The following is a 22,621-nucleotide window of genomic DNA, read 5'->3' as shown; positions in this document are numbered from 1 at the left end:
CCGAATGCAGGTGGTGGGTTTTAATAAAATCAACTATATGCATTAAGCTTGTCTGATGTTTTAAGCACACTGTTTGATGAAATGAGACACAAATGACTCAAGAGGGAGCCAGAGATCAAGGTAACCAGAAGAAAAAAAACTTAACCTGACCCATCCTCCTCCCTCTCCTGCTGGCTTTTGCAGATTCTGCCGTTACTCTCCTGAAGTTGCCGGTAATAGGCTACACGAGGAGTCGGCAACCTTTCTCATGTGGAACATCAATTTATCTTACAATTTCTACCGATCTGCATGCCAGTTATGGCTTTCACATTTTTTATTTAATTTATAATAAAGTCTTCGTATCTCAAATTATTTGTCATGTGATTAATCAAAATTCTATCCAAATCTAAATGAAAATGATACAAACCTAAAAAGTTACTTATATTGCCAACTACCAACTATGTAAAAATAGCCTACATGAAGCCAACAAATAAAAACATTGCAGCCCGCAGGTAGAAAATAACTGGATAAAAAGAACTATCCTATAAATCACATTGGCTACGCATGGCCTGTCTGCAAGGAACTTGAAACATTGTATCAAATATTGTGGGCTCTCAGAGTTTCCTGCGCCAGTGAGCTCGGGACAGACACAGCTGTACGCTATTTGCTCAAGGGATAAGGAGTAATCAGGTAGGCCTATTTTATGAAGTTTCCACTGGATCAGACCATGACATTTTTCCCTTTCACGCTGAGTGGTCATCGAAAAGGGAGAGAGCTGGAAAGAATCTTTTCAAATACATTGATGAACTATTGTCGTTCTCAATGGATGTAAAAACAGACTTTGTTTTCTTGCTGTTTGAGGTGAAGAAAACATTACTTTGAGACGCTCCACAGCTCATTAGTGGTGGTGCGTTAAGCCAATCATAAATACTATCAGATTCCCAAATGGACACATTTATAGGTCTACATTTGCGCGCAGGTCAGGTAGACTATAGGCCTACTTCTATCAGTAATCAGGTGCTTACTCAAAAATTGACAGGAGCGCTGCAAACAAAAGACAATGACTAAATTGACAAAACTCTTAAATGGAATGAAACAAACCAAAACTTGTTTCTCACAAGTGTAGCAAAGGTTGTGCACTCTGCAAATGAGAACGGTAAAAGACTAATAATACTATGTTGAATGCATTAACAGAAAATTACCGTAACAAACAAAACATTGTAGATTATAAATGATAGGAATTAACGGTAAATGTACTACTGAGGATATATGAAACGGGGGAGTTGATAGACACTAACAATCAAACGCAAACATTTCAACACACTGAAGTTATAAAACAAATGAATGTGCACAAATTGGCGGGAGAGAGCACATTGTGGTGAGAGACGTACATTCTGGTGAGAGAAGTGCATTCTGGTGAGAGACGTGCATTCTGGTGAGAGACGTGCATTCTGGTGAGAGACGTGCATTCTGGTGAGAGACGTGCATTCTGGTGAGAGACGTACATTCTGGTGAGAGACGTGCATTCTGGTGAGAGACGTACATTCTGGTGAGAGACGTACATTCTGGTGAGAGACGTACATTCTGGTGAGAGACGTACATTCTGGTGAGAGACGTGCATTCTGGTGAGAGACGTACATTGTGGTGAGAGACGTGCATTCTGGTGAGAGACGTACATTCTGGTGAGAGACGTGCATTCTGGTGAGAGACGTACATTGTGGTGAGAGACGTGCATTCTGGTGAGAGACGTACATTCTGGTGAGAGACGTACATTCTGGTGAGAGACGTGCATTGTGCATCTTATCCCCTTCTTCTTGGACTGTACCATCCCTGCGGCCTCCGCAATAGGATTCGTTTTGGCCTTCGCAATGGATTAGATCACTGAGATGGGCGCGAATAAGACAGGAGTCTCGTGTGCCATAGAAGATATATATATATATTTGCTACTGCTCTACAACAAAACAAATAGTCCAAACAGCCTATCGACCAAACAATCGCCCAGTCGACTAATTGGGGCCAGCCCTAATAAGCACACACACCAATATAAAGAACTATAAACCCACTGGGGGAAAAAATTATTTAATCAACGTTGTTTCCACGTCATTTCAACAAAATAATTCAGTGTGATGACGTTGAATCGACGTGGAAAACTGATTGGATTTGCAAAAAGTCATCGTTGAATCAACGTCAGGTAATTACGTATTTTTTTCAACCCAACTTTTAACCTAAATCCAATGACATGGTGACATTTTATTGTTGATTTCACATTGAATTTACGTTATTTGACATCTCAACCAAATTTTAATCAAATCTAGACATTGAACTGATGTCTGTGCCCAGGGAGAATCGTTAGCCACAACTCACCCTGGCAGAATCCGTCAATCTCCTCATGTCCCAGACTACAGACGCATCGCCCCAGAGGAACCAGCCAGTCCCCGTCCGCCCCACAGTACAGTTTGGGCGTGTCCCTCTCCTCTGCGTTCTCCACGCACGCCCCCCGCACTTCCACCAGCGAGGAGGAGTCAACCCTCGGCACCGTGGCTGGGAACGCTGCCAAGTTCCTCAGAGTGGATGGACAGCGCTTAGATAAGGAGACAGATGGAGAGTAGTTAGTACATAGTTTAGATGGATGAATGGATGGATGATAGATGGATGGATAGATAATAGATGGATGGATGGATGGATGATAGATGGATGGATGGATGGATGATAGATGGATGAATGGATGGATGTATAGATGATAGATGGATGGATGGATTGATGGATGGATGGATGGATGGATGGATGATAGATGGATGGACATATGGATGGATAGATGGACATATGGATGGATGAATAGATGGACATATGGATGGATGGATGGATGATAGATGGATGGATAGATGGATGGATGGATGGACATATGGATGGATAGATAGATGGACATATGGATGGATAGATAGATGGACATATGGATGGACATATGGATGGATGGATAGATGGACATATGGATGGATGGATGGATTGATGGATGGATGGATGGATGGATGGATGGATGGATGGATGGATGGATGGATAGATGGACATATGGATGGATGGATGGACATATGGATGGATGGATGGATGGACATATGGATGGACATATGGATGGATGGATGGATGGATGGACATATGGATTGATGGATGGACATATGGATGAATGGATAGACAATACCTTATAGAACACCTTGATGGAGACCAGGGCGATACACGCCCCCACATCCTGGAACGCCAGGTAGAAGCCCTTCTGGGTCACGGGGCCGACCTCTCGGACCTCAAATCAAATGAACTTTATTTTGTCATATGCTTAGAGTACAGCGTAGGCGACACAGTACAATGATATTATTACTCTATTCATAAAGTAGTAACAGGGAGCACGGTTTCAACAACACGTAAAGACGTGTGCCGAGGCCTCGCCGCTAAGAGTCCATATTTTCATGCCTTAAACCTTTTTCATTTTCCGAAAGAGTTTTGCAGTAATTAGTTTTTTTACACTTAGCACATCTACTGTATTTAGCAACAAGTTTTGTGATATGTCTGGGACGTGGCTGTGGAACCAAACAAGAGTTAGCAGCAAGATGGCGGACAATGCCACAAAGATGCTCTCCACCACTTTGCGCAGAAATGTCTACACTACGTTCTGCTTTCATGGCCGAACTCTGTTCTTCTCTGTCAGGTTTACGAGCTGAAATTATGACAGACCTCCGGTCAACAGTGGCGACTTTGCAAGAAACTGTCTCCACCCAAGCGCAAACAATCAAGAACTTTTGGAAACCTCGATGACTAACATCGACGAAGGGCTAACTGAGCTGGAGGCCAAATACAACACACTTATCACAGAGAATGTGAAGCTTAAGGCTGATGAACAAGAAAAAACTTTCCCGGAGACAGAACATAGCATGGTCGGCATACCAGAAGGGGCAGAGGGCCGCAATCCTACCGAGTTTATGGCCTCTTTCCTGCAGGATGTTCTCGGTGGAGAGACCTTTGACAGACCCCTCCGTCATTGACAGAACCACAATCCGACCGCCCTACCAGAGCTATGCATTTCTGCCAAAGATACAATTCTTAGGACCTCTTGCGAAAGAGGACAGCTGAACTACAACGGCACACGGATCCATATCTTCCCGGACTACTCTGCAGACCTGGCAAGACGCAGAGCTGCATGCAAAGATGTGAAATCCCCCCCCCTTCACAAGGCAGGAGTCAGGCTCACATCGACACCATCATCCCAGACACCCTGGACCCACTCCAATTCTCATACCGTCCCAACAGATCCACAGATGACGCAACTCTATTTCACTCCACACTGCCCTCTCCCACCTGGACAAGAGGAACACCTACGTGAGAGTGCTGTTCATTGACTACAGCTCAGCGTTCAACACCATAGTCCCCCCCAAGCTCATCACTAAGCTAAGGACCCTGGGACTAAACACCTCCCTCTGTAACTGGACTCCCTGAGGGGCCGCCCCCAGGTGGTGAGGGTAGGTAACAACACATCCGCCACGCTGAACCCTCAACACGGGGGGGTCCCCTCAGGGGTGCGTGCTGACGACACGACGGTGGTAGGCCTGATCACAGACGACGATGAGACAGCCTACAGGGAGGAGGTCAGAGACCTGACAGTGTGGTGCCATGACAACAACCTCTCCCTCAACGTCAGCAAGACAAAGGAGCTGATCGTGGACTACAGGAAACAGAGGGCCGGGCACGCCCCCATTAACATCAACGGGGCTGTAGTGGCAAGCGGTACCGATGCACCAAAATCTGGAACCAACAGGAACCTGTTCTACCCCCAAGCCATAAGACTGCTTACCAAATAGCTACCCGGACTAGCACAATGCAAATAGTCCGGGTAGCCATGATTAGCTGTTCAGGAGTCTTATGGCTTGGGGGTAGAAGCTGTTGAGAAGCTTTTTGGACCTAGACTTGGCGCTCCGGTACCGCTTGCCGTGCGGTAGCAGAGAGAACAGTCTATAACTAAGGTGGCTTGAGTCTTTTGACAATCTTTAGCGCCTTCCTTGCAGTGGCTTCTTCCTTGCTGAGTGCCTTTCAAGTTGTGTCGATATAGGACTCATTTTACTGTGGATATAGATACTTTTGTACCTGTTTCCTCCAGCATCTTCACAAGGTCCTTTGCTGTTGTTCTGGGATTGATTTGCACTTTTTGCACCAAAGTACGTTCATCTCAAGGAGACAGAATGCGTCTCCTTCCTGAGAGGTATGACGGCTGCGTGGTCCCATGGTGTTTATACTTGCGTACTATTGTTTGTACAGATGAACGTGGTACCTTCAGGCATTTGGAAATTGCTCCCAAGGATGAACCAGACTTGTGGAGGTCTACAATTTTTTTTCTGAGGTCTTGGCTGATTTCTTTTGATTTTCCCATGATGTCAAGCAAAGAGGCATTGAGTTTGAAGGTAGGCCTTGAAATACATCCACAGGTACACCTCCAATTGATTCAAATGATGTCAATTAGCCTATCAGAAGCTTCTAAAACCATTACATCATTTTATGGACTTTTCCAGGTTGTTTAAAAGCACAGTCAACTTAGTGTATGTAAACTTCCGACCCCTCTGTAAACAATTGTTGGAAAAATTACTTGTGTCAAGCACAAAGTAGATGTCCTAACCAACTTGCCAAAACTATAGTTAGTTAACAAGAAATGTGTGGAGTGGTTGAAAAACAAGTTTTAATGACTCCAACCTAAGTGTATGTAAACTTCCGACTACTCATTGCTCAGTACTGTATATAGCCAAGTTATCGTTACTCATTGCTCAGTACTGTATATAGCCAAGTTATCGTTACTCATTGCTCAGTACTGTATATAGCCAAGTTATCGTTACTCATTGCTCAGTACTGTATATAGCCAAGTTATCGTTACTCATTGCTCAGTACTGTATATAGCCAAGTTATCGTTACTCATTGCTCAGTACTGTATATAGCCAAGTTATCGTTACTCATTGCTCAGTACTGTATATAGCCAAGTTATCGTTACTCATTGCTCAGTACTGTATATAGCCAAGTTATCGTTACTCATTGCTCAGTACTGTATATAGCCAAGTTATCGTTACTCATTGCTCAGTACTGTATATAGCCAAGTTATCGTTACTCATTGCTCAGTACTGTATATAGCCAAGTTATCGTTACTCATTGCTCAGTACTGTATATAGCCAAGTTATCGTTACTCATTGCTCAGTACTGTATATAGCCAAGTTATCGTTACTCATTGCTCAGTACTGTATATAGCCAAGTTATCGTTACTCATTGCTCAGTACTGTATATAGCCAAGTTATCGTTACTCATTGCTCAGTACTGTATATAGCCAAGTTATCGTTACTCATTGCTCAGTACTGTATATAGCCAAGTTATCGTTACTCATTGCTCAGTACTGTATATAGCCAAGTTATCGTTACTCATTGCTCAGTACTGTATATAGCCAAGTTATCGTTACTCATTGCTCAGTACTGTATATAGCCAAGTTATCGTTACTCATTGCTCAGTACTGTATATAGCCAAGTTATCGTTACTCATTGCTCAGTACTGTATATAGCCAAGTTATCGTTACTCATTGTCAACTTGCTCTTTTAGCTGTGGGTAGATGAAGAATGGGATGCATACTGCACTGGACTTATTTCATTTTCGAAAATTGTATTTATTTTATTTGTTTTTCTTAATCAACGGGTAGGTGTGTATGTGTATGCTCGCGCTAGAATATTCTTTAAAATAGTTTCAGGCATTAATCATTTTTTATTTACATGTCATTTATAGGTCTCTTTTAGGCGTCCCTCTTTATTCATTGAAATATCTCTTTCTTAAACCCTTAGTGGAGTTCCTGTTAGTAACGTGACAGAAAACAGGGTAGGTTCTGTTTTTGCCGTTTCGTTTGGGGACTCGGTAGCGGGGTTTTTTTCTAAATGTTACTTTTACGTTGTATTTTAAGTTCAGGGTTGCGCAAAGCTTCCTCCTACTCTTTTTTTAGTTTTGTGATACATAATATAATATAATATATTCTCTAACGTTACTGTAACATGTTTCATATTTTAGGTCAAACGAGAGGCACTGCCATCCTTTTAAACACAATACCCCATAATGACAAAGCAAAAACAGTTTTTTTAGAAATGTTAGCGCATTTATTCAAAAAAAAATGAACTGAAATATCACATTTACATAAGTATTCAGACCCTTTACTCAGTACTTTGTTGAAGCACCTTTGCCAGCGATTACAGCCTCGAGTCTTCTTGGGTATGACGCTACAAGCTTGGCACACCTGTATTTGGGGAGTTTCTCCCATTCTTCTCTGCATATCCTCTCAAGCTCTGTCAGATTGGATGGGGATCTTCGCTGCACAGCTATTTTCAGGTCTCTCCAGAGATGTTCGATCGGGTTCAAGTCCGGGCTCTGGCTGGGCCACTCAAGGACATTTAGAGACTTGTCCCGAAAGCCACTCTTGTGTTGTCTTGGCTGTGTGCTTAGGGTCGTTGTCCTGTTGGAGGGTGAACCTTCGTCCCAGTCTGAGGTCCTGAGCGCTCTGGAGCAGGTTTTCATCAAGGATCTCTCTGTACTTTGCTCCGTTCATCTTTCCCTCGATCCTGACTAGTCTCCCAGTCCCTGCCGCTGAAAAACATCACCACAGAATGATGCTGCCACCACCATGCTTCATTGATCTTAGTTTCATCAGACCAGAGAATCTTGTTTCTCATGATCTGAGAGTCTTTAGCTGCCTTTTGGCAAACTCCAATTGGGCTGTCATGTGCCTTTTACTGAGGAGTGGCTTCCGTCTGGCACACTCAACCATAAAGGCCTGATTGGTGGAGTGCTGCAGAGATGGTTGTCCTTCTGGAAGCTTCTCCCATCTCCACAGAGGAACTCTGGAGCTCTGTCAGAGTGACCATCGGGTTCTTGGTCACCTCCCTGACCAAGGCCCTTCTCCTCCGATTGCTCAGTTTGGCCGGGCGGCCAGCTCTAGGAAGAGTCTTGGTGGTTCCAAACTTCTTCCATTTAAGAATGATGGAGTCCACTGTGTTCTTGGGGATCTTCAATGCTGAATAAATATTTTGGTACCCTGCCCCAGATCTGTGCCTCGACAAAATCCTGTCTCGGAGCTCTACGGACAATTCTTTCGACCACATGGCTTGCTTTTTGCTCTGACATGCACTGCCAACTGTGGGACTTTATATAGACAGGTGTGTGCCTTTCCAAATCATGTCCAATCAATTTAATTTACCACAGGTGGACTCCAATCAAGTTGTAGAAACATCTCAAGGATGATCAATGGAAACAGGATGCACCTGAGCTCAATTTCGAGTCTCATTGCAAAGGGTCTGAATACTTATGTAAATAAGCTATCTGTTTTTTATACATTTCAAAAAAACTTATTTTTGCTTTGTCATTATGGGGTATTGTGTGTAGATTAATGAGGAAATTGTTTTATTTAATCCATTTTAGAATAAGGCTGAAACGTAACAAAATGTGGAAAAAGTCAAGAGGTCTGAATACTTTCCCGAATGAACTGTATTTAGACAAAATATTAATTTTGTTTTTGTGGTCCACACCCGAAATACCGTCAGCTAGAAAAACTAACTTTTGACCTGCACCAGAGGACTGAAAAGTTCTGGAAAATCTGGTCACCGTTGTGGTCGTATGTAGAAAGCCTCCCATAAATGCCCAAACAACCCCATATAAATGATACTGCTGTCTTTTTTACGTTATGACTGCTCCTTTTTTGTAATATTTTTTACTGTATTCTTGTATTTTTCCTGTATTTTTCCTGTATTTTTTCCTGTATTTTTCCTGTATTTTTACTGTATTTTTACTTAACTATCTGTACTCAGTCTGTGTAGCGCACTTCGATTTGTTGTTTGTGTAAACCCTGATCAAAGAAAAAAAAAGAATTGTAATGAAAAGATCATTAAAAAAGTAGTCATGAATATAGCAAGAGAACACAATGAGACAAAAGAGCACTAAAATATAATAAAAATAAATAAAATATAACAATATAATGAATGTATATATTATTATATTGTTATAATATCTATAATATATTCAACCAAACTGACCTCCGTGTTGAGACGGAGAACGCGGTCGCCCAGGTCCGTTTGTGTGAAGCTCTCATCGGCAGCAATGGTGTCCACCTTCAAATCAAATCATTTTTATTTTTTTTATCCGTCACGGGATACAGCGTAGTAGTGTACACAGTACAATGAAATGCTTATGCTTGAAAGCTCTCCTCTTCAACAACAGCTATAAAAAATAGCTCTCCTCTTAAACAACAGCTATAAAAATTGCTCTCTTCTTAAACAACAGCTATAAAAATAGATCTCCTCTTAAACAGTGCAACAGCTATAAAATAGTCAATCAAAATAAGTGAATTAGCCCAATCAGAACAGAGAGAGAGAAAGAGAGAGAGAGAGGGGAGAGAGGGAGAGAGAGAGGGAGAGAGAGAAAGAGAAAGAGAGGGGAGAGAAAGAGGAGAGAGAGGGAGAGAGAGAGAGATAGACAAAGAGACAGAGACAGAGAGAGAGAGAGAGAGAGAGAGAGCGAGAGAGAGAGCGAGAGAGAGAGAGAGACAGAGACAGAGAGACAGAGAGACAGAGAGACAGAGAGACAGAGAGACAGAGACAGAGAGACAGAGAGACAGAGAGAGAGAGAGAGAGACAGAGACAGAGAGACAGAGACAGAGACAGAGTCGTGTATTGTTTTGTCTGACACAACAATAATACAATGTAAATAAGGTATGTGAAAGGGAAGAACACAATGTCAAAAAGCCCAGCAGCATACCACCCTGCATCCCACTGCTGGATTGCCTCTGTATGGGAGACCAGATGCTGCTGGAAGGGGTGTTGGAGGGCCCAGTAGGAGGCACTCTCCCCCTGGTCTAAAGGAGATCCCAATGTTCCAGGGCAATGATTGGGGACATGGTCCTGTGTAGGGTGGGATCTTTCGGATGTGACATTAAACGGGTGTCCTGACTCTCTTCGGTCATTAAAGATGGCATTTATCACAAGAGTAGGGGTGTTAACCCCCGGTGTCCTGGATAAAATGTCCAATCAGGCCCTCATACCATCATGACACACCTAATCATCCCCAGCATCCAATTGGCTCATTCACCCCCCCTCCTCTCCCCTGTAACTATTCCCCAGGTCGTTGCTGTAAATAAGAAAGTGTTCTCAGTCAACTAACCTGGTAAAATAAGGGTAAAAAAAATATATATAATAAGAACACCTTGTCAATAAGAAGGAAAGCACAAAATATGATATAAAATTAGACCTTGGCGTAGTCGGCAGGTCTGAAGCGCGTGGCGGCGGGGTGCGGCTCGTCGGTCTGGAAATAGAAGAGGTTAAAGGTCTCCTTGCAGGTGCCTGGCACCCAGGGTATGGAGTTACAGTCTCTCAGGGTGAACCGCAGCTCCACGTACACCTGAAGGTCACACACACAACACACCGCTACTATTACCTGCAGACGTAACACAGCAGGGGTCACTGAAGCTGACGTTGTCATCCCAAGATACCTGCAGTAAACATTTTCAGTGGATATATAAGGTTGCACATTTCAGGAACTTTTCTTAAGGTTTTCAGATATCTTTGTTGCATGATTTCTTCCCTGTTTATTCGCTCCTGATTACGGATCGGGGGGGGCGGCAGGTAGCTTAGTGGTTAAGAGCGTTGTGCCAGTAACTGAAAGGTCGCCGGTTCTAATCCCTGAGCCGACTAGGTGAAAAATCTGTCGATGTGCCCTTGAGCAAGGCACTTAACCCTAATTGCTCTGGATAAGAGTGTCTGCTAAATGACTCAAATGTAAATGTAAAATGGATATACTCCAACCGGGATTTCTGGAAACTGGGGAATTTTAGGAAAGTTTCCATTTTTTAAAAAGTATTATTATTATTATTATTATTATTATTATTATTATTATAACTGTATATTATTATAGAATACCTTCTGTGCTGCCTGGCGCTGGATCCAGTTGGACCGTAGCCAGTTGTTCTGGTTGGACTCCATCACATGACACACCTGGAAGGTATGGATAGGTCGGTTCTGTTCGTCCATCTCCGTTATGGCATCCCACTGGAGGGGGAGGGAGGGAGGGAGGGAGGGAGGGAGGGAGGGAGGGAGGGAGGGAGGGAGGGAGGGAGGGAGGGAGGGAGGGAGGGAGGAGAAGTTGGAAGATAGGAGAAAGGGATGAAACAGAAGACAGGTGGAAGGAAGAAAGGATCATGATCTAATAAGACATCACGTTACCACGGTAACAGTAGAGCCATGGAGGACAGCTGGACCGCCCAGTCTCTGTCTCGTACGGCCCCATAGCGCCGACTATCTTTGAGGGTCTTACTGGTGTTTTCACAACTCTTACATCAGCCAGCCAGCCCACAACAGCACCGCACTGCCCCAACACACTCCCCCTCCCCTCCCGTCCTGTCCTCCCCTCCCCTCCCCTCCCCTCCCGCCCCGTCCTGTCCTCCCATCTCATCTCCTCCCCTCCCCTTTCCCCCTGAGAGAGAAAACCAACTCTGAAACCCTACTACCACTGGTAGAGCTGTTTCCCCTGCAGCGTTTAATGGGGTGTAGATTTACAGGGTAAAGCCAAGGTCATCTCCCAACCACGGTAGCCTCTCTTAACTGTCAGGAAAATGGCAGCTTGGAGAGATACTTCAATCATGTATATTTACCGTGATAATATGTGGTCTTGACAAGGGAATGTTCAGTGCAATGGGCTTGTGTTCCATCTTTAAGATGGTCCTAAGATGTAGCCTCCAGGTTGAGCTTAACAGACACTCCAATAAAAAGAAGATTTAGCTCAAATCTTCAGTCTCTGTCTGTCTGTCTGTCTGTCTGTCTGTCTGTCTGTCTGTCTGTCTGTCTGTCTGTCTGTCTGTCTGTCTGTCTGTCTGTCTGTCTGTCTGTCTGTCTGCCTGCCTGCCTGTCTGTCTGTCTGCCTGCCTGCCTGCCTGTCTATCTCTCTGTCTGCCTGTCTTCCTGCCATTATACCTGTAGAGACCCAGGCATTATCTAACAGTGGCTGGTGGTCCAGTAAACCTGAAGAGACCCAGGCATTATCTAACAGTGGCTGGTGGTCCATTAAACCCGAAGAGACCCAGGCATTATCTAACAGTGGCTGGTGGTCCATTAAACCTGAAGAGACCCAGGCATTATCTAACAGTGGCTGGGGGTCCATTAAACCTGAAGAGACCCAGGCATTATCTAACAGTGGCTGGTGGTCCATTAAACCTGAAGAGACCCAGGCATTATCTAACAGTGGCTGGTGGTCCAGTAAACCTGAAGAGACCCAGGCATTATCTAACAGTGGCTGGTGGTCCATTAAACCTGAAGAGACCCAGGCATTATCTAACAGTGGCTGGTGGTCCAGTAAACCTGAAGAGACCCAGGCATTATCTAACAGTGGCTGGTGGTCCAGTAAACCTGAAGAGACCCAGGCATTATCTAACAGTGTCTGGTGGTCCAGTAAACCTGAAGAGACCCAGGCATTATCTAACAGTGGCTGGTGGTCCATTAAACCTGAAGAGACCCAGGCATTATCTAACAGTGGCTGGTGGTCCAGTAAACCTGAAGAGACCCAGGCATTATCTAACAGTGGCTGGTGGTCCAGTAAACCTGAAGAGACCCAGGCATTATCTAACAGTGTCTGGTGGTCCAGTAAACCTGAAGAGACCCAGGCATTATCTAACAGTGGCTGGAGGTCCATTAAACCTGAAGAGACCCAGGCATTATCTAACAGTGGCTGGTGGCCAGTAAACCTGAAGAGACCCAGGCATTATCTAACAGTGGCTGGTGGTCCATTAAACCCGAAGAGACCCAGGCATTATCTAACAGTGGCTGGTGGTCCGGTAAACCTGAAGAGACCCAGGCATTATCTAATAGTGGCTGGGGGTCCATTAAACATGAAGAGACCCAGGCATTATCTAACAGTGGCTGGTGGTCCATTAAACCTGAAGAGACCCAGGCATTATCTAACAGTGGCTGGTGGTCCATTAAACCTGAAGAGACCCAGGCATTATCTAACAGTGGCTGGTGGTCCAGTAAACCCGAAGAGACCCAGGCATTATCTAACAGTGGCTGGTGGTCCATTAAACCTGAAGAGACCCAGGCATTATCTAACAGTGTTAATTGACCTTCTCACTAGATCAAAGCTAAATTATGCACAGGGAAATGAAGTACGATTAAAGTATAGAGTACCAAAGTTTTAATTATTAAAACACACATTAACCTTGACTGTGCCAACAGTGTTAATATAATAATAATTAAGTCATCTAAATTAGCTTAATGGAAACACCCAAGGGGGATGAAATTATAAATCATCGTAGTTAAATCAATGGCTTTACACCTGCTGCAGACTAGAGAGAGAGCGAGGGCTACCAATGCTGATGCACAGACTATGGAGTGTCCTTTATGAAGGAGGGCTGACTATGTAGTGTGCTTTATGAAGGAGGGCTGACTATGTAGTGTCCTTTATGAAGGAGGGCTGACTATGTAGTGTCCTTTATGAAGGAGGGCTGACTATGTAGTGTGCTTTATGAAGGAGGGCTGACTATGTAGTGTCCTTTATGAAGGAGGGCTGACTATGTAGTGTGCTTTATGAAGGAGGGCTGACTATATAGTGTCCTTTATGAAGGAGGGCTGACTATGTAGTGTCCTTTATGAAGGAGTGCTGACTATGGAGTGTCCTTTATGAAGGAGGGCTGACTATGTAGTGTCCTTTATGAAGGAGGGCTGACTATGGAGTGTCCTTTATGAAGGAGGGCTGACTATGTAGTGTCCTTTATGAAGGAGGGATGACTATGTAGTGTCCTTTATGAAGGAGGGCTGACTATGTAGTGTCCTTTATGAAGGAGGGCTGACTATGTAGTGTCCTTTATGAAGGAGGGCTGACTATGGAGTGTCCTTTATGAAGGAGGGCTGACTATGTAGTGTCCTTTATGAAGGAGGGATGACTATGTAGTGTCCTTTATGAAGGAGGGCTGACTATGTAGTGTCCTTTATGAAGGAGGGCTGACTATGTAGTGTCCTTTATGAAGGAGGGCTGACTATGTAGTGTCCTTTATGAAGGAGGGCTGACTATGTAGTGTCCTTTATGAAGGAGGGCTGACTATGTAGTGTCCTTTATGAAGGAGGGCTGACTATGTAGTGTCCTTTATGAAGGAGGGCTGACTATGTAGTGTCCTTTATGAAGGAGGGCTGACTATGTAGTCCTTTAGAGAGAAGGAAATGAAGGAGGTGTATCAGTCAATAGATTTTTTCCGTGTCTCAGATCACCCCCTATTCCCTATATTGTGTACTATATACATGGGCCCTGGACAAAAGTAGTGCACTATGTAGGGCATAGGGTGCTATTTGGGCCACATACATAGTAATGCCGAGGTATAAGACAGTGATAGATAGCAGGAAGGCAGGTAGCATCCGGTGACACAGTGGTAATCTCCTGTGTCTTTATGAAACTAATAACTAACATCCCTCCCTCCCTCCCTCCCTCCCTCCCTCCCTCCTCTCTCTATCTCTCTCTTATTTCATGTAGTTTATCTGATTCTCCTGTAGATTTGTCGCTGTGTTGAAATAACATTTTGATCATAAAGTCCCCAATTACAACGGCACACCAAAATATATTCATCTGATTTAATACTGTCTGCTCTGTTGCTGCCGTGGTTTCCAGCTATCGTCCCTCTCTCAGGTCATCTTTGTTCTGTGTCCCACAGTGCACTACTTCTGATCAGAGCCCTATGAGCACTATGAGCCCTATGAGCACTATGAGCCCTATGAGCCCTACAGTATGAGCCCTATGAGCCCTATGAGCCCTACAGTATGAGCCCTATGAGCCCTACAGTATGAGCCCTATGAGCCCTACAGTATGAGCCCTATGAGCCCTATGAGCCCTACAGTATGAGCCCTATGAGCCCTACAATATGAGCCCTACAGTATGAGCCCTACAATATGAGCCATATGAGCCCTATGAGCCCTACAGTATGAGCCCTATGAGCCCTACAATATGAGCCCTACAGTATGAGCCCTACAATATGAGCCATATGAGCCCTATGAGCCCTACAGTATGAGCCCTATGAGCCCTACAATATGAGCCCTACAGTATGAGCCCTACAATATGAGCCATATGAGCCCTATGAGCCCTACAGTATGAGCCCTATGAGCCCTATGAGCCCTACAATATGAGCCCTACAATATGAGCCATATGAGCCCTATGAGCCCTACAATATGAGCCCTACAGTATGAGCCCTACAATATGAGCCATATGAGCCCTATGAGCCCTACAGTATGAGCCCTATGAGCCCTATGAGCCCTATGAGCCCTACAGTATGAGCCCTATGAGCCCTATGAGCCCTACAGTATGAGCCCTATGAGCCCTATGAGCCCTACAGTATGAGCCCTATGAGCCCTATGAGCCCTACAGTATGAGCACTATGAGCCCTACAGTATGAGCCCTATGAGCCCTATGAGCCCTACAGTATGAGCACTATGAGCCCTACAGTATGAGCCCTACGAGCCCTATGAGCCCTATGAGCCCTACAGTATGAGCACTATGAGCCCTATGAGCACTATGAGCCCTACGAGCCCTATGAGCCCTACGAGCCCTACGAGCCCTATGAGCCCTATGAGCACTATGAGCCCTACAGTATGAGCCCTATGAGCCCTACAGTATGAGCACTATGAGCCCTACAGTATGAGCCCTGTGAGCCCTATGAGCCCTACAGTATGAAGTACTAGTCTGAGTTAATACCGAAGTACTAGTCTGAGTTAATACCGAAGTACTAGTCTGAGTTAATACCGAAGTACTAGTCTGAGTTAATACCGAAGTACTAGTCTGAGTTAATACCGAAGTACTAGTCTGAGTTAATACTGAAGTACTAGTCTGAGTTAATACTGAAGTACTAGTCTGAGTTAATACCGAAGTACTAGTCTGAGTTAATACCGAAGTACTAGTCTGAGTTAATACCGAAGTACTAGTCTGAGTTAATACCGAAGTACTAGTCTGAGTTAATACCGAAGTACTAGTCTGAGTTAATACTGAAGTACTAGTCTGAGTTAATACCGAAGTACTAGTCTGAGTTAATACCGAAGTACTAGTCTGAGTTAATACTGAAGTACTAGTCTGAGTTAATACCGAAGTACTAGTCTGAGTTAATACCGAAGTACTAGTCTGAGTTAATACTGAAGTACTAGTCTGAGTTAATACCGAAGTACTAGTCTGAGTTAATACTGAAGTACTAGTCTGAGTTAATACCGAAGTACTAGTCTGAGTTAATTCTGAAGTACTTGTCTGAGTTAATACCGAAGTACTAGTCTGAGTTAATACTGAAGTACTAGTCTGAGTTAATACCGAAGTACTAGTCTGAGTTAATACCGAAGTACTAGTCTGAGTTAATACCGAAGTACTAGTCTGAGTTAATACCGAAGTACTAGTCTGAGTTAATACCGAAGTACTAGTCTGAGTTAATACTGAAGTACTAGTCTGAGTTAATACTGAAGTACTAGTCTGAGTTAATACCGAAGTACTAGTCTGAGTTAATGCCGAAGTACTAGTCTGAGTTAATACCGAAGTACTAGTCTGAGTTAATACTGAAGTACTAGTCTGAGTTAATACTGAAGTACTAGTCTGAGTTAATACCGAAGTACTAGTCTGAGTTAATACCGAAGTACTAGTCTGAGTTAATACCGAAGTACTAGTCTGAGTTAATACCGAAGTACTAGTCTGAGTTAATACCGAAGTACTAGTCTGAGTTAATACCGAAGTACTAGTCTGAGTTAATACCGAAGTACTAGTCTGAGTTAATACCGAAGTACTAGTCTGAGTTAATACTGAAGTACTAGTCTGAGTTAATACCGAAGTACTAGTCTGAGTTAATACTGAAGTACTAGTCTGAGTTAATACCGAAGTACTAGTCTGAGTTAATTCTGAAGTACTAGTCTGAGTTAATACCGAAGTACTAGTCTGAGTTAATACTGAAGTACTAGTCTGAGTTAATACCGAAGTACTAGTCTGAGTTAATACCGAAGTACTAGTCTGAGTTAATACCGAAGTACTAGTCTGAGTTAATACCGAAGTACTAGTCTGAGTTAATACCGAAGTACTAGTCTGAGTTAATACCGAAGTACTAGTCTGAGTTAATACTGAAGTACAAGTCTGAGTTAATACCGAAGTACTAGTCTGAGTTAATACCGAAGTACTAGTCTGAGTTAATACCGAAGTAAGCTAAATGCTGAAGAGGTATATAGTGTGTTGCACAGTGAACCTGTGATATCATGAAGGTCCCTCACTCCAGTCACTAAAACAGAGTAAACTACATGACCAAAAATATGTGGACACCTGCTCTTCGAACCTCTCATTCCAAAATCATGGGCATTAATATGGAGTGGGTCCCCCCCTTTGCTGCTATAACAGCCTCCACTCTTCTGGGAAGACTTTGGAACTCAGTAGTGAGTTTTGCAACCGAGGACAGGCGATTTGTAAGCTCTACGCGCTTCAGCACTCAGCGGTCCCGTTCTGTGAGCTTGTGTGGCCTACCACTTCGCGGCTGAGCCGTTGTTGCTCCTAGACGTTTCCACGTCACAATAACAGCACTTACAGTTGACCTGGGCAGCTCTAGCAGGGCAGAAATGTTATGAACTGACTTGTTGGAAAGGTGGCATCCTATGACGGTGCCACGTTGAAAGTCACTGAGCTCTTCAGTAAGGCCATTCTACTGCCAATGTTTGTCTATGGAGATTGCATGGCTGTGCGCTTGATTTTATACACCTGTCAGCAACGGGTGTGGCTGAAATAGTCAAATCCACTCATTTGAAGGGGTGTCCACATACTTTTGTATTTATAGTGTATCTTTGACGAGAGACACTCACTCATCCTCCCATAGCTCAATCTCAATCCGTTCACAGCGTAGCGCAAAAATTGTCTACAGAAACTGACTTGACAAAGACGGTCAGGGGTACGAAATCATGATGCGCTGCAATGCATGCCAAAGTTGTCTAGGAAAATCAATAGACTCCACAGCTCAGTCTCAATCTGGGATCCTTTCTCACAGTGGAAAGCAAAGTCCATACAAATCATTTAGCCGCTGTTAAACCGGGTCAGAACAGAAAATGTGATGTGTTGCAAAGCAGCGGTACGCCAAGGTCGTCTGAGCTGAGCTGCGATTAACTACCCAGAGAGAGGTCAGAGAGCAGTCCAGAACCATCCTGGATTTAGGCTGAGCTGCGATTAACTACCCAGAGAGAGGTCAGAGAGCAGTTCAGAACCATCCTGGATTTAGGCTGAGCTGCGATTAACTACCCAGAGAGAGGTCAGAGAGCAGTCCAGAACCATCCTGGATTTAGGCGCTGATGACTTCCATCATCAGGTGGAAATGAAAAGAAAAGAGCAGAGACATAACCACTAAACAACCCTTCAGCATATTGTAGTTTCTATCCTGACTTAAAGGGTTTTCTTCTCTGGCAACAACAAACTCCTGGCAAAACTTTAGCCGGAGGTGATTACGCATTACTCATGTAAATGATTATGCATGCAGAGTGATTAGTCACCCTTCTGTGTTGCCTTCTGTGAGTTATTGGTGTGTGTGTGTGTGTGTGTGTGTGTGTGTGTCTGTGTCTGTGTGTGTGTGTGTGTGTGTGTGTGTGTGTGTGTGTGTGTGTGTGTGTGTGTGTGTGTGTGTGTGTGTGTGTGTGTGTGTGTGTGCGTGCGCGAGAGTTATTGGGGAAGTGATGCACTGCTCTCTAGGGATTCTCCTCTTTAGGAACACAGAACACAAATCTAGTTAGGTGGAGGAGAGGAAAGGAGGGGTGGTGGGACGGGGTAGAGGGACGGGGTGGAGGGACGGGGTGGAGGGACGGGGTAGTGGGACGGGGTGGAGGGACGGGATAGTGGGACGGGGTGGAGGGACGGGGTAGTGGGACGGGGTGGAGGGATGGGGTGGAGGGACGGGGTGGAGGGACGGGGTAGTGGGACGGGGTAAGGGACGGGGTGAAGGGACGGGGTGGAGGGACGGGGTGGTGGGACGGGGTGGAGGGACGGGGTGGAGGGACGGGGTGGAGGGACGGGGTAAGGGACGGGGTGGTGGGACGGGGTGGTGGGACGGGGTAGAGGGACGGGGTGGAGGGACGGGGTGGAGGGACGGGGTGGAGGGACGGGGTGGTGGGACGGGGTAAGGGACGGGGTGGAGGGACGGGGTTGAGGGACGGGGTGGAGGGACGGGGTGGAGGGATGGGGTGGAGGGACGGGGTGGCGGGAACGGGGTGGAGCGACGGGGTGGTGGGGCGGGGTGGAGGGACGGGGTGGGACGGGGTGGAGGGACGGGGTGGAGGGACGGGGTGGTGGGACGGGGTGGAGGGACGGGGTGGAGGGACGGGGTGGAGGGACGGGGTAAAGGGACGGGGTGGAGGGACGGGGTGGAGCGACGGGGGTGGAGGGACGGGGTGGAGCGACGGGGTGGTGGGACGGGGTGGAGGGACAGGGTGGGACGGGGTGGAGGGACGGGGTGGAGGGACGGGGTGGTGGGACGGGGGTGGTGGGACGGGGTGGAGGGACGGGGTGGAGGGACGGGGGAGGAGGGACGGGGTGGGGGGCGGGGTGGAGGGACGGGGTGGAGGGAGGGGGTGGAGGGACGGGGTGGAGGGACGGGGTGGAGGGAGGGGGTGGAGGGACGGGGTGGTGGGACGGGGTGGAGGGGACGGGGTGGTGGGGACGGGGTGGAGGGACGGGGTGGTTGGACGGGGTGGAGGGACGGGGGTGGAGGGACGGGGTGGAGGGACGGGGTGAAGGGACGGGGTAGAGGGACGGGGTGGAGGGACGGGGGTGAAGGGACGGGGTGGTGGGACGGGGGTGGAGGGACGGGGTGTAGGGGACGGGGTGGAGGGACGGGGTAGTGGGACGGGGTGGTGGGACGGGGTGGAGGGACAAGGGTAAGGGGACGGGGTGGAGGGACGGGGTGGTGGGACGGGGTGGAGGGACGGGGTGGTGCGACGGGGTGGAGGGACGGGGTGGAGGGACGGGGTGGAGGGACTGGGTGGAGGGACGGGGTGGAGGGACGGGGTAGAGGGACGGGGTGGAGGGACGGGGTGTAGGAATAGAATGGTACAAGCGGACAACACTACTCCATTTCCTAATACTGACCAGCATCAAGAAGGGTTGGTTGATCAGAGAAAAATAAGATGGTACCTTGAGATGGTAGAGAGTTAGGCACATTCATCTACATCACTCAAGACAAGAGAAAGCAATGAAACCAAACTGACGGGCAATCACTGTCAATGTCATGGTGGTAGCAGACAGACAGATGGTGGAGTCAGATGTGTCATGTCATAGTGGTAGCAGATAGACAGATGGTGGAGTCAGATGTGTCATGTCATGGTGGTAGCAGATAGACAGATGGTGGAGTCAGATGTGTCATGTCATAGTGGTAGCAGATAGACAGATGGTGGAGTCAGATGGGTCATGTCGTATTATTACTTTACAGTGTGCTGTCAAGGAGTGCGTCCTAAATGGTACCCTATTCCCTATATAGTACACTACTTTTCACCAGAGCCCTGTGGACACTAACTAGGGAATAGGGTGCTATTTGGGACACTGTTCTGAACAGTCAATGTGATATATTCACTCCCTTCTCTACAAATACAGCACATCATAACAATGGATCCAGCAGTAAACAGAGGCATCGGACAGGAAGAGGAGGAGGAAGAGGAGGAAGAGGAGGAAGAGGAGGAGGACAAGGCAGAAGAGAAAGAAGAGGCCTTAAAATCCTCTTTTCTACATTTCTACCCAACAGTTCTTCATCCATTATGGTGGAAGTTATCTGTTCTTCCTAGTAGATCCATTATGGTGGAAGTTATCTGTTTTTCCTAGTAGATCCATTATGGTGGAAGTTATCTGTTCTTCCTAGTAGATCCATTATGGTGGAAGTTATCTGTTCCTCCTAGTAGATCCATTATGGTGGAAGTTATCTGTTTTTCCTAGTAGATCCATTATGGTGGAAGTTATCTGTTTTTCCTAGTAGATCCATTATGGTGGAAGTTATCTGTTCCTCCTAGTAGATCCATTATGGTGGAAGTTATCTGTTCCTCCTAGTAGATCCATTATGGTGGAAGTTATCTGTTCTTCCTAGTAGATCCATTATGGTGGAAGTTATCTGTATAACTCACAATAGGGAAAGTGCATATATTTACAATACAGAGAATGCATAATTTCTACCCATCAGGTTTGTATGTACAGAGTTGACCAAATGCTTTGGCACTGTAATGTGTTGTGTACTTGTAGATCTTTCAGTACAGGGAGAATACTGTGGTCCTCTGTAGCTCAGCTGGTAGAGCACGGCGCTTGTAACGCCAAGGTAGTGGGTTCGATCCCCGGGACCACCCATACACAAAAGTGTATGCACACATGACTGTAAGTCGCTTTGGATAAAAGCGTCTGCTAAATGGCATATTATTTATATTATTTAATACAAGGGAAGGAACCCAGGAGAAAGTAACCAATGACAACACTATAAACCAAGATGTTTCAGTACAGGGATAATACAGGGGAAGGAACCATTAACAACACTATAAACCAACAGCTTCAGAGGCCAGAGGATATGTCAGGGGAAGGAACCATTAACAACACTATAAACCAACAGCTTCAGAGGCCAGAGGATATGTCAGGGGAAGGAACCATTAACAACACTATAAACCAACAGCTTCAGAGGCCAGAGGATATGTCAGGGGAAGGAACCATTAACAACACTATAAACCAACAGCTTCAGAGGCCAGAGGATATGTCAGGGGAAGGAACCATTAACAACACTATAAACCAACAGCTTCAGAAGCCAGAGGATATGTCAGGGGAAGGAACCATTAACAACACTATAAACCAACAGCTTCAGAGGCCAGAGGATATGTCAGGGGAAGGAACCATTAACAACACTATAAACCAACAGCTTCAGAAGCCAGAGGATATGTCAGGGGAAGGAACCATTAACAACACTATAAACCAACAGCTTCAGAGGCCAGAGGATATGTCAGGGGAAGGAACCATTAACAACACTCTAAACCAACAGCTTCAGAGGCCAGAGGATATGTCAGGGGAAGGAACCATTAACAACACTATAAACCAACAGCTTCAGAGGCCAGAGGATATGTCAGGGGAAGGAACCATTAACAACACTATAAACCAACAGCTTCAGAGGCCAGAGGATATGTCAGGGGAAGGAACCATTAACAACACTATAAACCAACAGCTTCAGAGGCCAGAGGATATGTCAGGGGAAGGAACCATTAACAACACTATAAACCAACAGCTTCAGAGGCCAGAGGATATGTCAGGGGAAGGAACCATTAACAACACTATAAACCAACAGCTTCAGAGGCCAGAGGATATGTCAGGGGAAGGAACCATTAACAACACTATAAACCAACAGCTTCAGAGGCCAGAAGATATGTCAGGGGAAGGCACCATTAACAACACTATAAAACAACAGCTTCAGAGGCCAGAGGATATGTCAGGGGAAGGAACCATTAGCAACACTATAAACCAACAGCTTCAGAGGCCAGAGGATATGTCAGGGGAAGGAACCATTAACAACACTATAAACCAACAGCTTCAGAGGCCAGAGGATATGTCAGGGGAAGGAACCATTAAAAAC

General features: G+C 45.7%; 1 protein-coding gene across 1 annotated transcript in view; it reads right to left on the bottom strand.

Moving 5' to 3' along the window:
* Positions 1 to 2,230: 2,230 nt before the first annotated feature.
* The window catches only part of LOC123481160 (ephrin type-A receptor 6-like), a 40,967-nt gene continuing 20,576 nt past the window's right edge, over positions 2,231 to 22,621 (bottom strand). The window contains exons 3-7 of the mRNA XM_045219003.1: positions 10,935 to 11,063; positions 10,267 to 10,416; positions 9,057 to 9,131; positions 3,173 to 3,271; positions 2,231 to 2,560 (exon numbers count right to left, since the gene is read on the bottom strand). Coding sequence (XP_045074938.1) covers positions 2,291 to 2,560; positions 3,173 to 3,271; positions 9,057 to 9,131; positions 10,267 to 10,416; positions 10,935 to 11,063 — 723 coding nt within the window. The 3' untranslated portion in view covers positions 2,231 to 2,290. The remainder of the gene's footprint in view (positions 2,561 to 3,172; positions 3,272 to 9,056; positions 9,132 to 10,266; positions 10,417 to 10,934; positions 11,064 to 22,621) is intronic.

Source organism: Coregonus clupeaformis, unplaced genomic scaffold (assembly GCF_020615455.1).
Source record: "Coregonus clupeaformis isolate EN_2021a unplaced genomic scaffold, ASM2061545v1 scaf1965, whole genome shotgun sequence".
Lineage (NCBI taxonomy): Eukaryota > Metazoa > Chordata > Actinopteri > Salmoniformes > Salmonidae > Coregonus > Coregonus clupeaformis.
This window is presented reverse-complemented; position numbering and strand designations above follow the sequence as displayed.